The sequence below is a fragment of the Heterodontus francisci genome, chromosome 7, assembly GCF_036365525.1.
Source record: "Heterodontus francisci isolate sHetFra1 chromosome 7, sHetFra1.hap1, whole genome shotgun sequence".
Taxonomy (NCBI): Eukaryota; Metazoa; Chordata; class Chondrichthyes; order Heterodontiformes; family Heterodontidae; genus Heterodontus; species Heterodontus francisci.
The window spans coordinates 89919892-89935495 of NC_090377.1; the positions used below are offsets into that span (position 1 = coordinate 89919892).

The 15604-nt window shown below is 45.9% G+C and overlaps 1 protein-coding gene across 1 annotated transcript in view; it reads left to right on the forward strand.

Moving 5' to 3' along the window:
• Positions 1-1937: 1937 nt before the first annotated feature.
• The window catches only part of wdr75 (WD repeat domain 75), a 47780-nt gene continuing 34113 nt past the window's right edge, over positions 1938-15604 (forward strand). Inside the window, exon 1 of the mRNA XM_068035608.1 lies at positions 1938-2043. Coding sequence (XP_067891709.1) covers positions 1949-2043 — 95 coding nt within the window. The 5' untranslated portion in view covers positions 1938-1948. The remainder of the gene's footprint in view (positions 2044-15604) is intronic.

A 15604-nucleotide genomic window follows, 5' to 3' on the forward strand; every position in this document is an offset into this window, starting at 1 on the left:
GCGCCTATTCCCTTTCCCTCCCCTGACGGTCACCCAGCTACCTTTATCCTGTAACTTAGGTGTCACTACTTCCCTATAACTGCTCTCTATCTTCCCCTCAGCCTCCCGAATGATCCGAAGTTCATCCAGCTCCAGCTCCAGTTCCCTAACGCGGTCTGTGAGGAGCTGGAGTTGGGTGCACTTCTCGCAGGTGAAGTCAGCAGGGACACAAGTGCTGACCCTTACCTCCCACATCCTGCAACAGGAGATGCAACTGCCCTAGCTTCCATCCCCTCTGCTTTAAATTGACAAAAGAGATTTAAAAAATAAAAAATAAAGGAAAACCTTACCTTACCAAACCCTCCACACAAGAGTCCTTTTTTTTTGGTTAGAGGAGGAGGATGGGTGGGAGACACTACACGTGTAGTGTTTCGGGTTTAGCCACTGCCCAAATATGTAAGTTCACTTACCCAGCAGTCCCCGTGTCCGCGTCCACCAAATCACAAGGTAAGTACTTTATAGCTCTACTTTATAGGGTTTGTTGAAGGGAAATCATGTTTGACCAACTTGATTGAGTTCTTTAACACTGTAATGAAGAGGGTTGATGAGGGTAATGCAGTTTATGTGCATATGAATTTTCACAAAGCATTTAACAAAGTACCACATAATAGATTTGTGAGCAAAATGAAAGCACATGGAATTAAAGGGACAGTGGCAGCATGGATGCAAAATTGGCTAAGCGACAGAAAGAAAAGCCCTACCATCTTACTGTCACTCTCTTGCTCTATTCCCCGCCCCTCTCAGTCACTCCTTTTCCTATGCCCTGCCCCTCTCGCAGTCACTCCTTTTCCTATGCCCTGCCTCTTTCACTGTCACTCACTTGCTCTATGCCCTGCCCCTCTCGCAGTCACCCTTTCTTCCTACACCCTGCCCCTCTCGCAGTCACTCTCTTGCCCTATGCCCCACCCCACTTGTTGTCACTCACTTATCATAGAATTGTTACAGCGCTAAAGGAGGGCATTCTACCCATCGTGTCTGTGCCAGCTTTTTGCAAGAGCAACTCATCTAGTTCCACTCCCTCGCCTTTTCCTTGTAGCCCTGCAAATTTTTTCTCTTCCAGTTCTCTTTTGATGGCCTTGACTGAATCTGCCTCCACTACACTCTCACAATGCATTCCAGATCCTAACTACTCGCTGCATAAAAAAATTTTCCTCATGTCTCTGTTGCTCCTTTTGCCAATCAACGTAATTCAGTGTCCCTGGTTCTGGATCCTTCAGCCAATGCTGTTTCTCTCTATCTGTCGAGCACCCTCATGATTTTGAACACCATCAAATCTCAATCTTTCATCCACAGTGGCGCAGTGGTTAGCACCGCAGCCTCACAGCTGCAGGGACCTGGGTTTGATTCTGGGTACTGCCTGTGTGGAGTTTGCAAGTTCTCCCTGTGTCTGTGTGGGTTTTCTCCGGGTGCTCCGGTTTCCTCCCACAAGCCAAAAGACTTGCAGGTTGGTCGGTAAAATTGGCCATTATAAATTGTCACTAGTATAGGTGGGTGGTAGGGAAATATAGGGACAGGTGGGGATGTTTGGTAGGAATATGGGATTAGTGTAGGATTAGTATAAATGGGTGGTTGATGGTCGGCACAGACTCGGTGGGCCGAAGGGCCTGTTTCAGTGCTGTATCTCTAATCTAAAACCGACGCACAGAACTAAAGTGCCTAACTTACTCTATGCCCCGCCCCTCTCGCTGTCACTCACTTGTCCTAGGCCCCGCCCCTCACGGACACGCTCTTGCCCTGGGCCCCGCCCCTCGTTGTCACTCACCTGCACTAGGCCCCGCCCCTTTCGTTGTCACTCCTGGTCCCATGACCTGCCCTCCTCCCTGTCACTCACGCCTTCAGTCCCGTTTCTCTCCGCCTCCTAGGCCACGTGGCTATGACGTTAGGAGCCGGGGGTCAGAGGTTAAGGAAGATGGTGGAAGGAGTGGAGCCGGTTGATCTGCGCGTGGTCCGCTGCGGTGGCAGCAAAATCAGTTATCGCAGGCCCGTGTTCTCGGCCGACTGCAGGTGAGTGCTTCTGCGAGTGAGTCAGGACCGGGTCCGAAACACAATCCGAAGCTACGAGTGGGCGGCGTCCAGGTGGGGAGAAGCTGTTTACAGCCACGCGGTGTCTGCAGGCTCCCGGCTCTGGGATAGAGTTGCGGGAAGCGGCTAGGATTCAGTCTGGTTCCCGGTGGGTTATATAGGTAACTGATTTAGAGCTGCATCTGGCAGAGGCAGGAAGGGCCGAGTGGCTGCTTCTCTCTGAGTCCAGGTACTGTGAGAACTGCTGGCAGTTATACATTACATCTGTAATAGGTTGGGATGGGCTGCTTCATATAATGCAAGTGAATTTTATAGTGAAGCCTTCTTTACACCTTGTAATGTTCTTGGGGCTTTGGCGTTTACTACTGGCAGATTATCCTCAGTGTGCCTTTAAGTTTTTCCTTTCTATCTGTGATCGTCAGGTTAGCCTACAACCGATAAAGTGGAGCCTCCTGTCTTAGTTGTGATTTTGGTTCCCCATTAAATCGCTATAAGTATTTACATACATTTTCCATCATGTGATTAATTTCTGATTAAGTTAAGAATTGATTTTTTAATCAGTGATTTTTTTTTCTTTATATCATTGAACAGTTGTAAATGTTTTGAGGTAAAATTCAAGCTCCAGTACTAGGAAGAGTATAACACAGTGCTGAATGCCACTCTTGATGTACTACTTAGAACAACTGCATGCACAGAAAACTTTCAACAATCCTGCACTCAACAATAGCTACTTGCATTTTATATAGCAGCTTTAAATCAGTAAAACATCCCAAAGCTCTTCATGTGAGTGTTACCAAACAAAATTCTGACAGTAACCCACATGAGATTGTTAGGGCGGCGCAGTGGTTAGCACCGCAGCCTCACAGCTCCAGCGACCCGGGTTCGGTTCTGGGTACTGCCTGTGCGGAGTTTGCAAGTTCTCCCCGTAGGTTTCCTTCGGGTGCTCTGGTTTCCTCCCACATGCCAAAGACTTGCAGGTTGATAGGTAAATTGGTCATTGAAAAAAAAAATTGCTCCTAGTGTAGGTAGGTGGTAGGAGAATTGAGGGAAGATGGGGATATGAGAAGCAGAATGGGATTAATGTAGGATTAGTATAAATTGTGGTTGATGGGCGGTATGGACTCGGTGGGCTGAAGGACCTGTTTCGGTGCTGTATCTCTCTATGACTCTATGCGTACTAAAAGCTTGGTCAAAGAGAGATGCTTTAAGAAGTGTCTTAAAGGAGGAAAGGAATTTGTAGAGGTTAGGAAGGAGAGTCCCGAGTTTAGGGCCTTGCTAATTGAAAATATGGTGCCAGCGGATAAAATGAGTCTGTTTACTTGTAGTTAATTTAGTTAGCCGAATAAATAGAGGCATGGAAAATTCAATTAATAAAAATCTGGGATTGAAAGCTGCTCTTGGTAATGATGCCATGAAACTATCATTGTTGTAAAAACCCATGTGGTTCGCCAATGTCCTTTCGGGAAGGAAATCTGCCATCCCTTACTTGGTCTAGCCTACGTGTGATTCCAGACCCACAGCAATGTGATTGGCTCTTAACAGCCCCCTGAAATGGCCGAGCAAGGCACTCAGTTGTCAAGGGCAGTTAAGGATCAGCAACAAATGCTGGCCTTGCCAGTGACACCCACATCCCATGAAAGAAAAAATAAACCTCAGTCCAGTGAAATGCACAACCTGTTCACATGGGAACTGCAGGAAACATCTCATCCTGGACAACCACATGTACAAGAAGTGTCATTGGTTGGAGGAGCTCGAGCTCTGGACTTCAGAACTTGAGCAGCTGCTGGCATCACTACAGTGCATCCACGAGGCTGAGAGCTACGTGGATAGTACATTTCTGGAGCTGTTTAGGCACAGCTTAATGGTGTGCAGACAGAAGAAATGGGTGTCTAAGTCATGGTCCATATTGGTACTAATGGCATAGGCAGAAAGAGAGATGAGGTCCAGCAGGTAGATTTCAGGGAGCTGGGAAAGAAATTAAAAAGTGGTATCTCAAAGGTAGTAATTTCTGGATTATTTCCGGTGCCAGGGGCCAGTGAGTACAGAAGTAGGAGAATAGTATAGGTGAATGCATGTCTGGAGAGATGATGCAGCAGGGAGGGCTTTAGATTTCTGGGGCATTGGGACCATTTTGGGGGAGCTGGTACTTGTACAAGCAGGGAGGATTGCATCTCAACAGGGTTCGGACAATATCCTGATGGGGAGAGTTTGGTATGGGGATAGGAACCTGAGCATAGATTTAGAAGGGAGAGAAGCAAATTTGGAAATAGAAGGCATGAAATTATGAAGCAAGTATGGAAGGTCTAGGAAACAAAGGCTAGAAAATAGACAACAAAAGAGTTGTTTAGTCATTAGTGATTTATGCATCGTTGCAAGGAGTCCAGTGCATAAGACAGATGAGCTGAGAGCACAGAGAGACACTTGGAAGTATGATTTTGTTTTTATTCGTTTGTGGGATGTGGGTGTTACTGTCTAGGCCAGCATTTATTGCCCTTTCCTAATTGCCCTTGACCTGAGTGGCTTGCTAGGCCATTTCAGAGGACATTTTTTAAGAGACAACCACATTGCTGTGGGTCTGGAGTCAAATGTAGGCCAGACGAGTTAAGGACAACAGGTTTCCTTCCCTAAAGGACATTATTAGTGAACCAGATGGGTTTTTACAACAATCGACCATGGTTGCCATTAGACTGGCTTTTTTTTAAGTCCCTAATTAATTGAATTTAAATTTCACCATCTGCCATGGTGGGGTTTGAACCCATGCACTCAGCAATAGCCTCTGGGTTACTGGTCCAATGACATTATCACTAGACTACCGCCTCCCCAATATATCATAGCTATTAGTGAAATATGGCTTAAAGAAGGGCAGGACTGGCAGCTCAACATTCCTGGTTGCAGGGTTTACAGATGGGATAGAAGGGGGATGTAAAAGGAGGGGATTTGCAATATTGATTGAAGAAGCAATCTCAGTGAAGAGGGATGATATGCTATAAAGGAGCAACAAATGAGGCTATATGGGTTGAACTGAGAAACAAAAAAAGGGGCAGTCACGCTGCTGGGAGTATACTATAGACCCCCAAATAGTCAGAGGGAAGATAGAGAGCAAATTTGTAGGCAAATTGCTGAGAGGTGCAGAAACAAAAGGACAGTAATAGGGGATTTGAACTACCTTAATGTTAACTGGGATAAATTCAGCATGAAAGGTATAGAGGACGCAGAATTCTTAAAATGCATTCAGGAGAGCCTTTTTAGCCAATATGTAGTGTTACGACCAACCGCTCCAGTCAAAGCCCCCAATCAAAAATGTACGACTGATTGTGGTGGGAGAAATGCACTGTTAATTCAATCCCGTCCCTCCGCAAATCGCCTGACATATTTTAAACTTTCCAAATTAAAGAAAGGCCCAGCCAGTCTATTAACCCCCGAATGAGGCTAACCAAACCAGGTGTCTTTATATCAACAAATTAACTGTTTAATTAGAAAAATAAATTCATAAACACTATGCAGATATAAACAACATTTAAAATCGAAAAAATTAGAGTCCTTGCAAATTTACACGAAAGAGTCCAAGGTTGCTTGAAGTCCTCACAGTCGTCAGATGGGGAAAAAAGGTTCTTCAACAGTAGAACAGTCCGTAGTCTAATCCAGAAGTTGAAATTGTTGCTTTCCTTCTCCAGTGATGAATTTCTACAATTAACAACTTGCAAACACTTTTTAATGAATCAATTTGGCTTTAGAATTTTTGAGGGATAAAAGATTGTCACCATCTAACTTCCCTTCCTTCAGTTTAAATTATCAAAGATCTCTGTTTTGGCTTGCCATTTTAGAACTTTGAGAGAGAATAATTAACCGACTAAATTCACTTCCTTCAGTTTAAATGGTCTGAGAGCACTCCTTTCAGGTGCGAACATGCAGCTGTCTGTCTGTACTCTGTTAGAACAGGCTGTTTGCACTATAAGCCAGTTCAAAATTAAATTGTAACAAGTGTATCTCTCAATGCTAAGTCCGATTGGCTGTATCCAAGGCAAGAAGAATGCACCCTTTGAATCGCAGTCTCCGAATGGCTGTATCACAGGGCAGCAAAAATGCATTCTTTGACTCAGCTTCTGGAGCCTGCTGCCTTAAAGCATTACAGCTCCTTTTCCCAGTTTTAAAGGCACAATGCATTCTTCCCAAAAAAAAACCTACAGGATCATAACAGTAGCAAGCCCAACATGATGAGGGGTAGTTCTAGATTTAATTTTAGGGAATAAATCTGGGCTGGTAAAAGGGCATTTTCATGGCAGTCATCAAATTTCAGTTAGATTTAGGGTAGTTATGGAATAACTATATAAAAATAGAGCAAGGTTAAAGGTTTTAAATTGGGGAACGGCTGGTTTTACTAAGCTGAGGTGTGATTTGCAAAAGTGCCGGAAGCAGCTACTTGAAGGTAAATCAGTGTCAGAACATGGGGCGGCATTATAGGAGCTAACAAAGGTCAGAACAAATGCGTTCCCATAAGAAAAGGGGTGCGACTTCCAAATCTACACCCTCTTTTCCCCCCTCTCTTCCCCCCCCCCCCCCCCCTTCCCCATCGGATGTCAGAGCAAAAAGGATATGGCAAAAAAAAAAGTAAGCCGATGTCAAATGCAAAAAGCTCAATACTGTAGAAAGCCTAGAGGAGTATTGAGAGCGCAGGGGCGAAATTAAGAAGGCAATTGGGAAAGCAAAGATAGGGCATAGAAATATTGGCAAGTAAAATCAAGGAAAACCCAAAGATGTTTTTTAAATGCATAAAGAGCAAGGAAATAACTAAGGGACGAGTAGGGCCAATTAGAGATTAAAAAGGTAACTTGTGTGTGGAGGAATGAAGCAGACATTGTGGATAAGGAGTGAGTTTGAAATATTGGATGTGATAAACAGAGTGAGGGAAGAAATATCCTTGAAAGTGGATAAATAACCAGGCCCAGATGAAAAGTATCCCAGGCTGCTATGGGAAGCAAGAAAAGAAATAGCAGAAGCGTTCTTTGTTCTCTGACCATCATTTTGCAATCCTTTCTGGCTACAGGCTTGGTGCCAGAGGATTGGAGGACTGCTAATGTACTGCAATTTTAAAAGGGAGGGAGGGACAGCCTGAGTAATTGCAGGTTAGTCAGCCTAACTTTGGTGGACAAATTATTGGGATAATTTCTGAGACAGTATAAATCATCATTTAAAGGCACAGATTAATCATGGGCAGTCAGCATGCATTTGTTAAGGAAAGATCACATTTGACTAACTTGATTGATCCTCTTTGTTACATCTTCAAAAAGTTCAATACACATTTGATGTAGCCTGCATGGATTTTAGAAAGGCTTTTGACAGGTCCCACACAGCGGACTAGTCAGAAAATTAAAAGCTTATGGGATCCAAGAGAAAGTGGCAAGTTGGATCCAAAATAGGCTTAGTGGCAGGAAGCAAAGGGTGACGGGTGTTTTTGTGGCTGGAAGGCTATTTCTAGTGTGGTTCCGCAGGGCTCAATACCGAGTCCCTTGCTGTTCGTGGTATATGTCGACTTAAACTTAAATGGAGAGGGCATGATTAAGAAGTTTGCAGATGATATGAAAATTGGCCGTGTGGTTAATAATGAAGAAGAAAGCTGTAGACTGCAAGAAGATATCAATGAACTAGTCAGATGGGCAGAAAAATGGCAAATGGAATTCAATCTGGAGAAGTGTAAAGTAATGCATTTGGGAAGGACAAACAAAGCAAGGGAATAAAAATAAATGGTAGGGTTCTGAGAAATGTAGAGGTACAGAGGGACCTTGGAGTGCATGTCTACAGATCCGTCAAGGTAGCAGGACAGGTAGATAAGGTGGTCAAAAAGACATAAAGGATAGTTTCCTTCATTCATCAAGGCCTAAAGTATAAGAGCAGGGTGGTTGATGCTAGAACTGTAAAACACTAGTTAGACTGCAGCTAGAGAACTGCATACAGTTCTGGAAGGATCTCATCACACTAGAAAGGATACAGAGGAGATTTATGAGGATGTCACCAGGGAACATTTCTGTTGGCAGAGAGGCCAATAACCAGGGGGCATAGATTTTAAGTAAGTGGTAGAAGGATTAGAGGGGAGTTGAGTAATTCTTTTCACCCAGAGGTTGGTGGGGGTCTGGAACTCTCTGCCTGAAAGGATGGTAGAAGTAGAAATTCATTGCATTTACAAAAGCACTTGGATACTTGTCCTGTGACCAACAGGGCTACGAATGAAGAGTTGGAAGGTGGGATTGAGTACAGGGGCAGTGAAGTCTTGCTTCAATTGTATAGAACCTTGGTTAGACTGCACCTGGAGTATTGTGTGCAGTTTTGGTCCCCTTACCTTAGCAAGCATATTATTGCTATAGAGGGAGTGCAACAAAGGTTCACCAGACTTGCTCCCGGAATGGCGGGACTGTCCTGTGAAGAGAAATTGGGGAAACTGGGCCTCTGTTCTCTAGAGTTTCCAAGAATGAGAGGTGATCGCATTGAAACCTACAAAATACTTAAAGGGATAGACAGGGTAGATGCAGGTAAAATGTTTCCCCTGGTTGGGGAGTCTGGAACCAGGGGACACAATTTCAAAATAAGGGGGAAGCCACTTAGGACAGAGATGAGAAATTTCTTTACTCAGAGGGTTGTGAATCTTTGGAATTCTCTACCCCAGAGGGCTGTGGAAGCTCAGTCACTGAGTATGTTTAAAGCAGAGATTGACAGATTTCTAAATACAAATGACAAAAGGGGATGTGAGGGTAGTATGGGGAAAAAGTCATTGAAGTGGAAGATCAGCTATGGCCCTGTTGAATGGCAGGGCATTCGAGGGGCTGAATGGCCTACTTCTGTTCCTATTAGGCTGGACAACTTTTTCGGCTAACATGAGGGCCAAATGGCCTTCTATGCTGTAAATCTTTCTATGTTACCATGTGTGTACAAAAGGCCAGAACTGGAGGAGTGCAGATATCTGGGAGAGTTGGAGGGGTGAAGTCATAGAGGGATTTGAAAACAAGGATGAGAATTTTAAAATCAAGGCGTTGCTCAACTGGGAGCCCATGTAGGTTAACAAGCACAGAAGTGATGAGTGAACAGGACTTGGTGCGTGGTAGGATACGGGCAGCAGAGTTTTGGATGAGCTTAAGTCTTTGGAGGGTGGAAGATTAGAGGCTAGCTAGGAGTGTATTGAAATAGTCAAGTCTAGAGATAACAAACACATAGATGAGGGTTTCAGCACCAGATGAGCTGAGGCAGGAGCGGAGTCAGTTGATAAAGTAGGAGTTGAGAAGGGGCATCCTCGATGTTGTCCACAACGCTGGATAATGTGGGTTCTGTCGCAGCTGGCCCCATGGTACAGAGAGCTAGCTCCTCCATGGGCTCAGGAGATGTAGGTGTCCTTAACCCCCACCCCCGGTTCTGCTCTGCTCACCTCTATTGCAAGAGTGATGACAGAATGTTATTGATTGTTTTGCACTGTTTGGGTGATGTACCTGCTGCAGCTGGAGATATTTGGAAGCAGTGGGAGTTGGGTATGAGGCTGCCGTTGTTTGAATAGGTGTGAGGGTGAGTTGGAGTATGTGGATGTTAGGCTTAAGTACCAGGTACTGCTGATGGGTGAGTGATGGGGGTGTGGTGCATTAAGCAGCATGAGAGAGTGGTGGGTAGGAGATGTCACATGAAGATACATTCACTGACATTGATCACCCATGTGAGGTCATTACACTTCTTGTGGCATTGCTGCCAGGTCCTCAGGGCCAGACTCCAGGAATTGATCTGCTTGGCCACCTTTTTCCATTCCCTTTTGAGATTGTTCCTTGGACTCCTGCCCCCCCCCCCCCCCCACCACCACCCCGTCCCACAGAAACATGGCTTCTCTCTCTTCCTGTCCACCTCTACTGCTAAGGTCTCCAACACTGCATCTGTGAGCCTAGGAGCCCTCTCTCTTCCCTGGTGCTCCATTTGTGCAGCTACTTGCAGCAGCTCCTTTCCAATGTCAGTAGCTCTCCTTTAAGAGGAGCAGAATGTGTTTGAGGAGCCAAGGAGCAGGCTGACTACCCATATGCTATCAGTGCCATTGGCCCACTGCCAAGCACTCAGGCAGCCAGCGGCGTCGCCCTGCTCGGACCAAGGCACAATCAGGTAAATGTTGAGGCGGTTTGCGATCACAGGCCAAGAAACGCCAGACCAATTTTTATTTCAAGATGTCTTACTGCAACTATATAGAGCCTTTGTGAGACCACACCTGGAGTGCTGTGTGTTGCTTTGGTCTCTATCGAAGGAAGAATATACTTTCCTTAGAGGGAGTACAATGCGGTTTCACTAGACTGATTCCAGGGATGAGGAAATTGTCTGAAAAGAAGAGATTGAATAGACTAGGCCTATGGTTGGCATCCTTCCATCTATGAAAGATGATGGACATGCAGCAAACAATCCATTTAGGTGGGGTGTCTTTTTGAGCATCTTTGCTGATGGCTGTGGAGCCAAATCCTTGAGAGGCAGATTCCGTCTCAAGTGCCACACGTGAAGCTGCCAAGTGACGCTGAGAGTTGTTGCTATTGACATTGGTACTTGTTGCCAAGCTGCTGTTGCAACTGGTCATTGTGGTAGTACATACTTTTCCACAGGATGTGTCGCCATTTCCTTCTTTTGCCACCTTGCGATGTTTGACATTTAGGGTCTATATGTCATGCTTGTAAGCATCTTTGAAGTGGAGCTTTGGACGCTCCACTGCTTGTCTGGCCCCAGCTGCTGCACCCTACTGAAGGTCTTTGGGGGCGCAACTCTCTTCCATCCTACCGACGTGTCCACTCCACCGAAGTCGCCTCTGTTTGATTAGTGCCAACACACTTGGGAGTTCTTCTTTTGAGAGGACTGCCACATTTGTGATTTTGACCTGCCACAATATACCCATAATGCACTGCAGACAGTGAAGATGGAAAGTATTGAGCTGCTTTTTCTGGTAGCTGTAGGTTGACCATGTTTCACAGCCATACAGCAAAGTAACTCGGCCTATATTCCATAGAATTTAGAAGAATGAAAGATGATCTCATTGAAATATGTAAATTCTTAAGGGGCTTGACAGGATAGATGCTAAGTGGATGTTGGTTTTGGCTGGAGCATCTAAAACTAGACCACAGTCTTAAATGAAGGAGCTAGCCATTTTGGACTGAGAGGAGAAATTTGTTCACTCAAATGGTTGCGAATCCTTGGAAATTTCTACCCCGGAGAGCTGTAGATACTCCGTCATTGAGTATATTTGCGACAGGGATTGATAGATTTTTTTTTGGATGTTATGGGATTTGGGGACCATGCTGGAATGTGAAGTTGAGGTAAGTTGATCTTATTGAAATCAAGGGACATGGGGAGCGGACAGGAAAGTGGAATTGAAGCCCAAGGTCAGCCATGATTGTATTCAATGGCGAAGCAGTCTCGATGGGCCATATGGTCTACTTCTATTTCTTGTGTTCTTGTGACACTTTCATCCCATGAAAGAAAAAAAAGTCTTGATTTACATGCTCAACTCCTGGAGTGAGACTTGAACCTGGAACCTTGTGACTCAGAGGTGAGAGTGCTAACAGCTGAGCCATGGCTGACACAATGCAAATTATATACAGTAATTGACCCACGAAGTCACCTGCTTCCATTTCCTTCTGAGATTGTTCCTTGAAGGATTCCTGGCACCCTTTGGAAATATGGCCTCTCACTCCTCCTGTCCACCTCTACCAATTAGTGCTGTATCTGTGAATCTAGGAGCCCTCTCTCTTCCCTGGTGCTTGATTTGTGCAACTCCTACATGCAACCAGTGTCACCCAGCAGCAGCTCCTTTTCAATGAGTGCAGCTCTGAGGAGCAGACTGTCTATAAAAAAAAAACAGGCTGACTGCAGTATGTGCTACCAGCGCATGCAGCTCAGTCCCCTGCTGAATGCTCAGGCAGCCAGCACTGTAGCCCCGCTTGGACCAACGCTACAATCCAGTAGATGAGCCTGCACCAAATTATATACAGTGTACAATTCACGATACTCAGCAATAACCTCACTGACACTCAGTTTGGGTTCCGCCAGGCCATTCAGCTCCTGCTCTCATTACAGCCTTAGTTCAAACATGGACAAAAGAGCTGAACCTGAAGAGGTGAGAGGTTGATTGCCCTTGACATCAAGGCAACATTTGACCTAGTGTGGCATCAGGGAGCCCGAGCGAAACTGGAGTCTATGGGAGTCGGGGGAAACCTTCCACTGGTTGGAGTCATACCTAGCACAAAGGAAGATGGTTGTGGTTGTTGGAGGTCAATCATCTCAGTCACAGGATATCAGTGCAGGAGTTCCTCAGGTTAGCGTCCTAGGCCCAACCATCTTCAGCTGCTTCAATGACCTTCCCTCCATCATAAGGACAGAAGTGGGAATGTTTGCTGATCGCACAATGTTCAACACCATTCACGACTCCTCAGATACTGAAGCCGTCTGTGTTCATATGCAGCAAGACCTACACAAAATTCAGGCTTGGCTGATATGTGGCAAATTACATTTGTGCTACACAAGTGCCAGGCAATGACTATCTCCAACAAGAGAGAATCCAACCATCTCCCCATGACATGTGTTACAAAAGTGCTTCTTTTTTTTTTTAATTAATTTTTTTGAGGACTTGTGTGTTAAAACTGAAAAGATTCCATGGTTGTGTTTTTTTTAAACCAAGTTCACCGAAAGGACACTTGAGATGTTGTTTGAGGACCACCTGTGCTGGAAACCACCTGTGATTTGGGCTCAGAAAACAACAGAAGACCGTTGGTAACTTGGGGAAAAAGTAGTAACAAGAGAAGCCACATGTCAAGATTTATGGAGGTCAGGAGGTCGACTCTGTTTGGCATTTGGACATTGTTTTCAGTTTAGTTGGGGTGTGAACTATTTGAAGACAGTTGGTGTTTTCCTGTCTAGGAAAAAGAAACCACCCAGCTCATCACCTTCTCTACCTCTTTGAAGAAATCCTGCAAAAATCCAGTGTGGGAGAGCTAAAATCCCTGGTGTTGCATAGCACCTGAGATGCTGAGAAAAATCCTGCGATTCAGGTGTGTGCTGGCAGAAAAACCCTGATGCTACGTTTCTCCAAGAAAGCCTACTGGAATAATTCTCAACATCTCCAGAACAGACGCTACTGAAACAATCCCAGTGACCCGCCTCCGTATACCTGGACGCCAGAACTAAAAAGGGACAACTGACTTCCTTCATATCTTTTTTCTGGCAAGAATTAGCAAGTATTTGGCCAAAGTAGGTTTTTTTTTGTCTTTTTTTTTGTAACCGACCTCTGCAGAGAGAATTTCTGTACATTTTCCAGTGTGAGTGTAATTGGGGAATTTAAAAAGGGAACTTTCATATTTCAATCTGTGTTAATGCTTTGCTTTGATACTAGTACAGTCTTAAGTCATAAACTGATACTTTTGTTATTTATTAAAGACTGCGTTTGCTGACAATGCAACCACTAGGTGGCGCAGTGCTCGCACATGCACAAATGCAGGCTCTTTAACTGGAACATCAGTGTCTGTGACATACAGGCAGCTGCCAGCATTAAAGATGGCGCTGCTCAATTTATCACAGGAAATGATCATGGCTAGATTGTTCTAGAAAACTAACTTTACATTAGCTTGGATGGAGCCCAGTTATATGATATTATGTAGTTATAGGATACCAACTGTAATCCTCAGATCCATTTAATATTCCAGTAATCCTATTAAATACAAAATGAATTTTATGGATGAATTTCCATTGGAAATTCCTACCTACCGGCCACTTCCACCATCCCCCTCCTCCCCCGCTTCCCTAGCCGATTGTTCCCTGCTCGCACCACCCCACTCTCTGGCTGCTCACTCCCCCGGCCGCCCCCCCACCAACGAGCTCTGGACCACGCCACTTCCCTCCACTCACCCCCATCTTTGATCGGTCTCCACGCGCCGCCCGAAGAAGCTAGGGGTGGCAGGGCAATGTAGGAAGGAGCGAGTGGAGGGATGCAGTGCGACCTAGAGCTAGCAGCTGTTGGGGGGGGGGGGGGGTAGGGTGGGGCGGAGAGCGAGCAGCCGGAGAACAGGGTGACATGAAGCCAGAAACAATCGGCGAGGGGAGCAGCGAGGTCTGGAGCGAGCAGCTGAGGAGAGGAAGTGTCGAGGCCTGGAGTGAGGAAGGAGAGCTCCAGCCTCAAAGTCTCCCATTGACCCGTTTCCTCCAGCTGAGTGGGGGGGCTGGATACCCGATGACGCTTTAGCGTGCATGCGCCAAGGTGGACCTGGCGCGGATACACGATGACGGCACTGCGTGATGACGTCATCCAAAGCATGCACCACCAAGTCCTAGCAAGATGTAACTACGCATGTGCACAGCTTAGCGCACTCTGCCGTCAGCGGGCTGGTGTGTTGTCAGGAATCACTTTGATTAAAAAAACCTGGTTGGTGTATTTTATTTTGGAATAAAAACGTGTGTATGATTAGCTGTACCAGTAACCAGGTAAACATTTAAATATACGTTGTAACCTGTGGAGAATTGGAACTAGAAAAGACAGTGCACTCCTCCCGCCTGGGTGATAACATATGCAATGAGATTACCATCGCTGAAACCCCCACTGGTTACCATTGATCAGAAACTGAATTTTTTTTTAGAAATACAGCATTGAAACAGGCCCTTCAGCCCACCGAGTCTGTGCCGACCATCAACCACCCATTTATACTAATCCTATACTAATTCCATATTCCTACCACATCCCCACCAGTCCCGATATTTCCCTACCACCTACCTATCCTAGGGGTAATTTATAATGGCCAATTTACCTATCAACCTGCAAGTCTTTGGCATGTGGGAGGAAACCGGAGCACCCGGAGGAAACCCACGCAGACACAGGGAGAACTTGCAAACTCCACACTGGCAGTACCCAGAACTGAACCCCGGTCGCTGGAGCTGTGAGGCTGCGGTGCTAACCACTGCCGCCCTGCTCCACCTGCTTGGGTGAGTGCAGCTCCAACAATACTCAAGAAGCTCGACACCATCCAGGACAAAGCAGCCCCCTTGATTGGCACCCCATCCACCATCTTCAACATTCACTCCTCCTAAAGGCCTGCTACCCAACCCGAACCCGATGACATGGGTTGGGTCGGGCCGCTCGTCCAGATCCGGCCTTTGGGCTAGGGTCGGGCTGGGTTCGGGGACACACAGCAAGGTAAGTGTTAAAAGCTTAAAAACTTAGCTGAGCTGCGAGTCCAGGACATCAAGCAGGGAAACTGTGCGCAGTGAGCATCTCTATGACGTCATCATGCTCATGGTGCAGTTTCCGGCAGATTGGGAGTCGGAAGGTAAGTGAAGGGAACATTACGATGGTCGGGTTGGGCTTGGGGAGGGGGTGGGGGGAGAAATGGAGGGACTTGGGTCGGGCTCGGGTCCCATGTGATTCCGTCAGGTTTTCTTTGTCACTTGAGCAGGCCTTTGCTCCCTCCACTGCTGAAGCACAGTGGCAGTTGTGTGTACCATCTACAAGATACACTGCAGCAATTCACCAAGGCTCCTTCACCAACACGTTCCAAACCTGCAA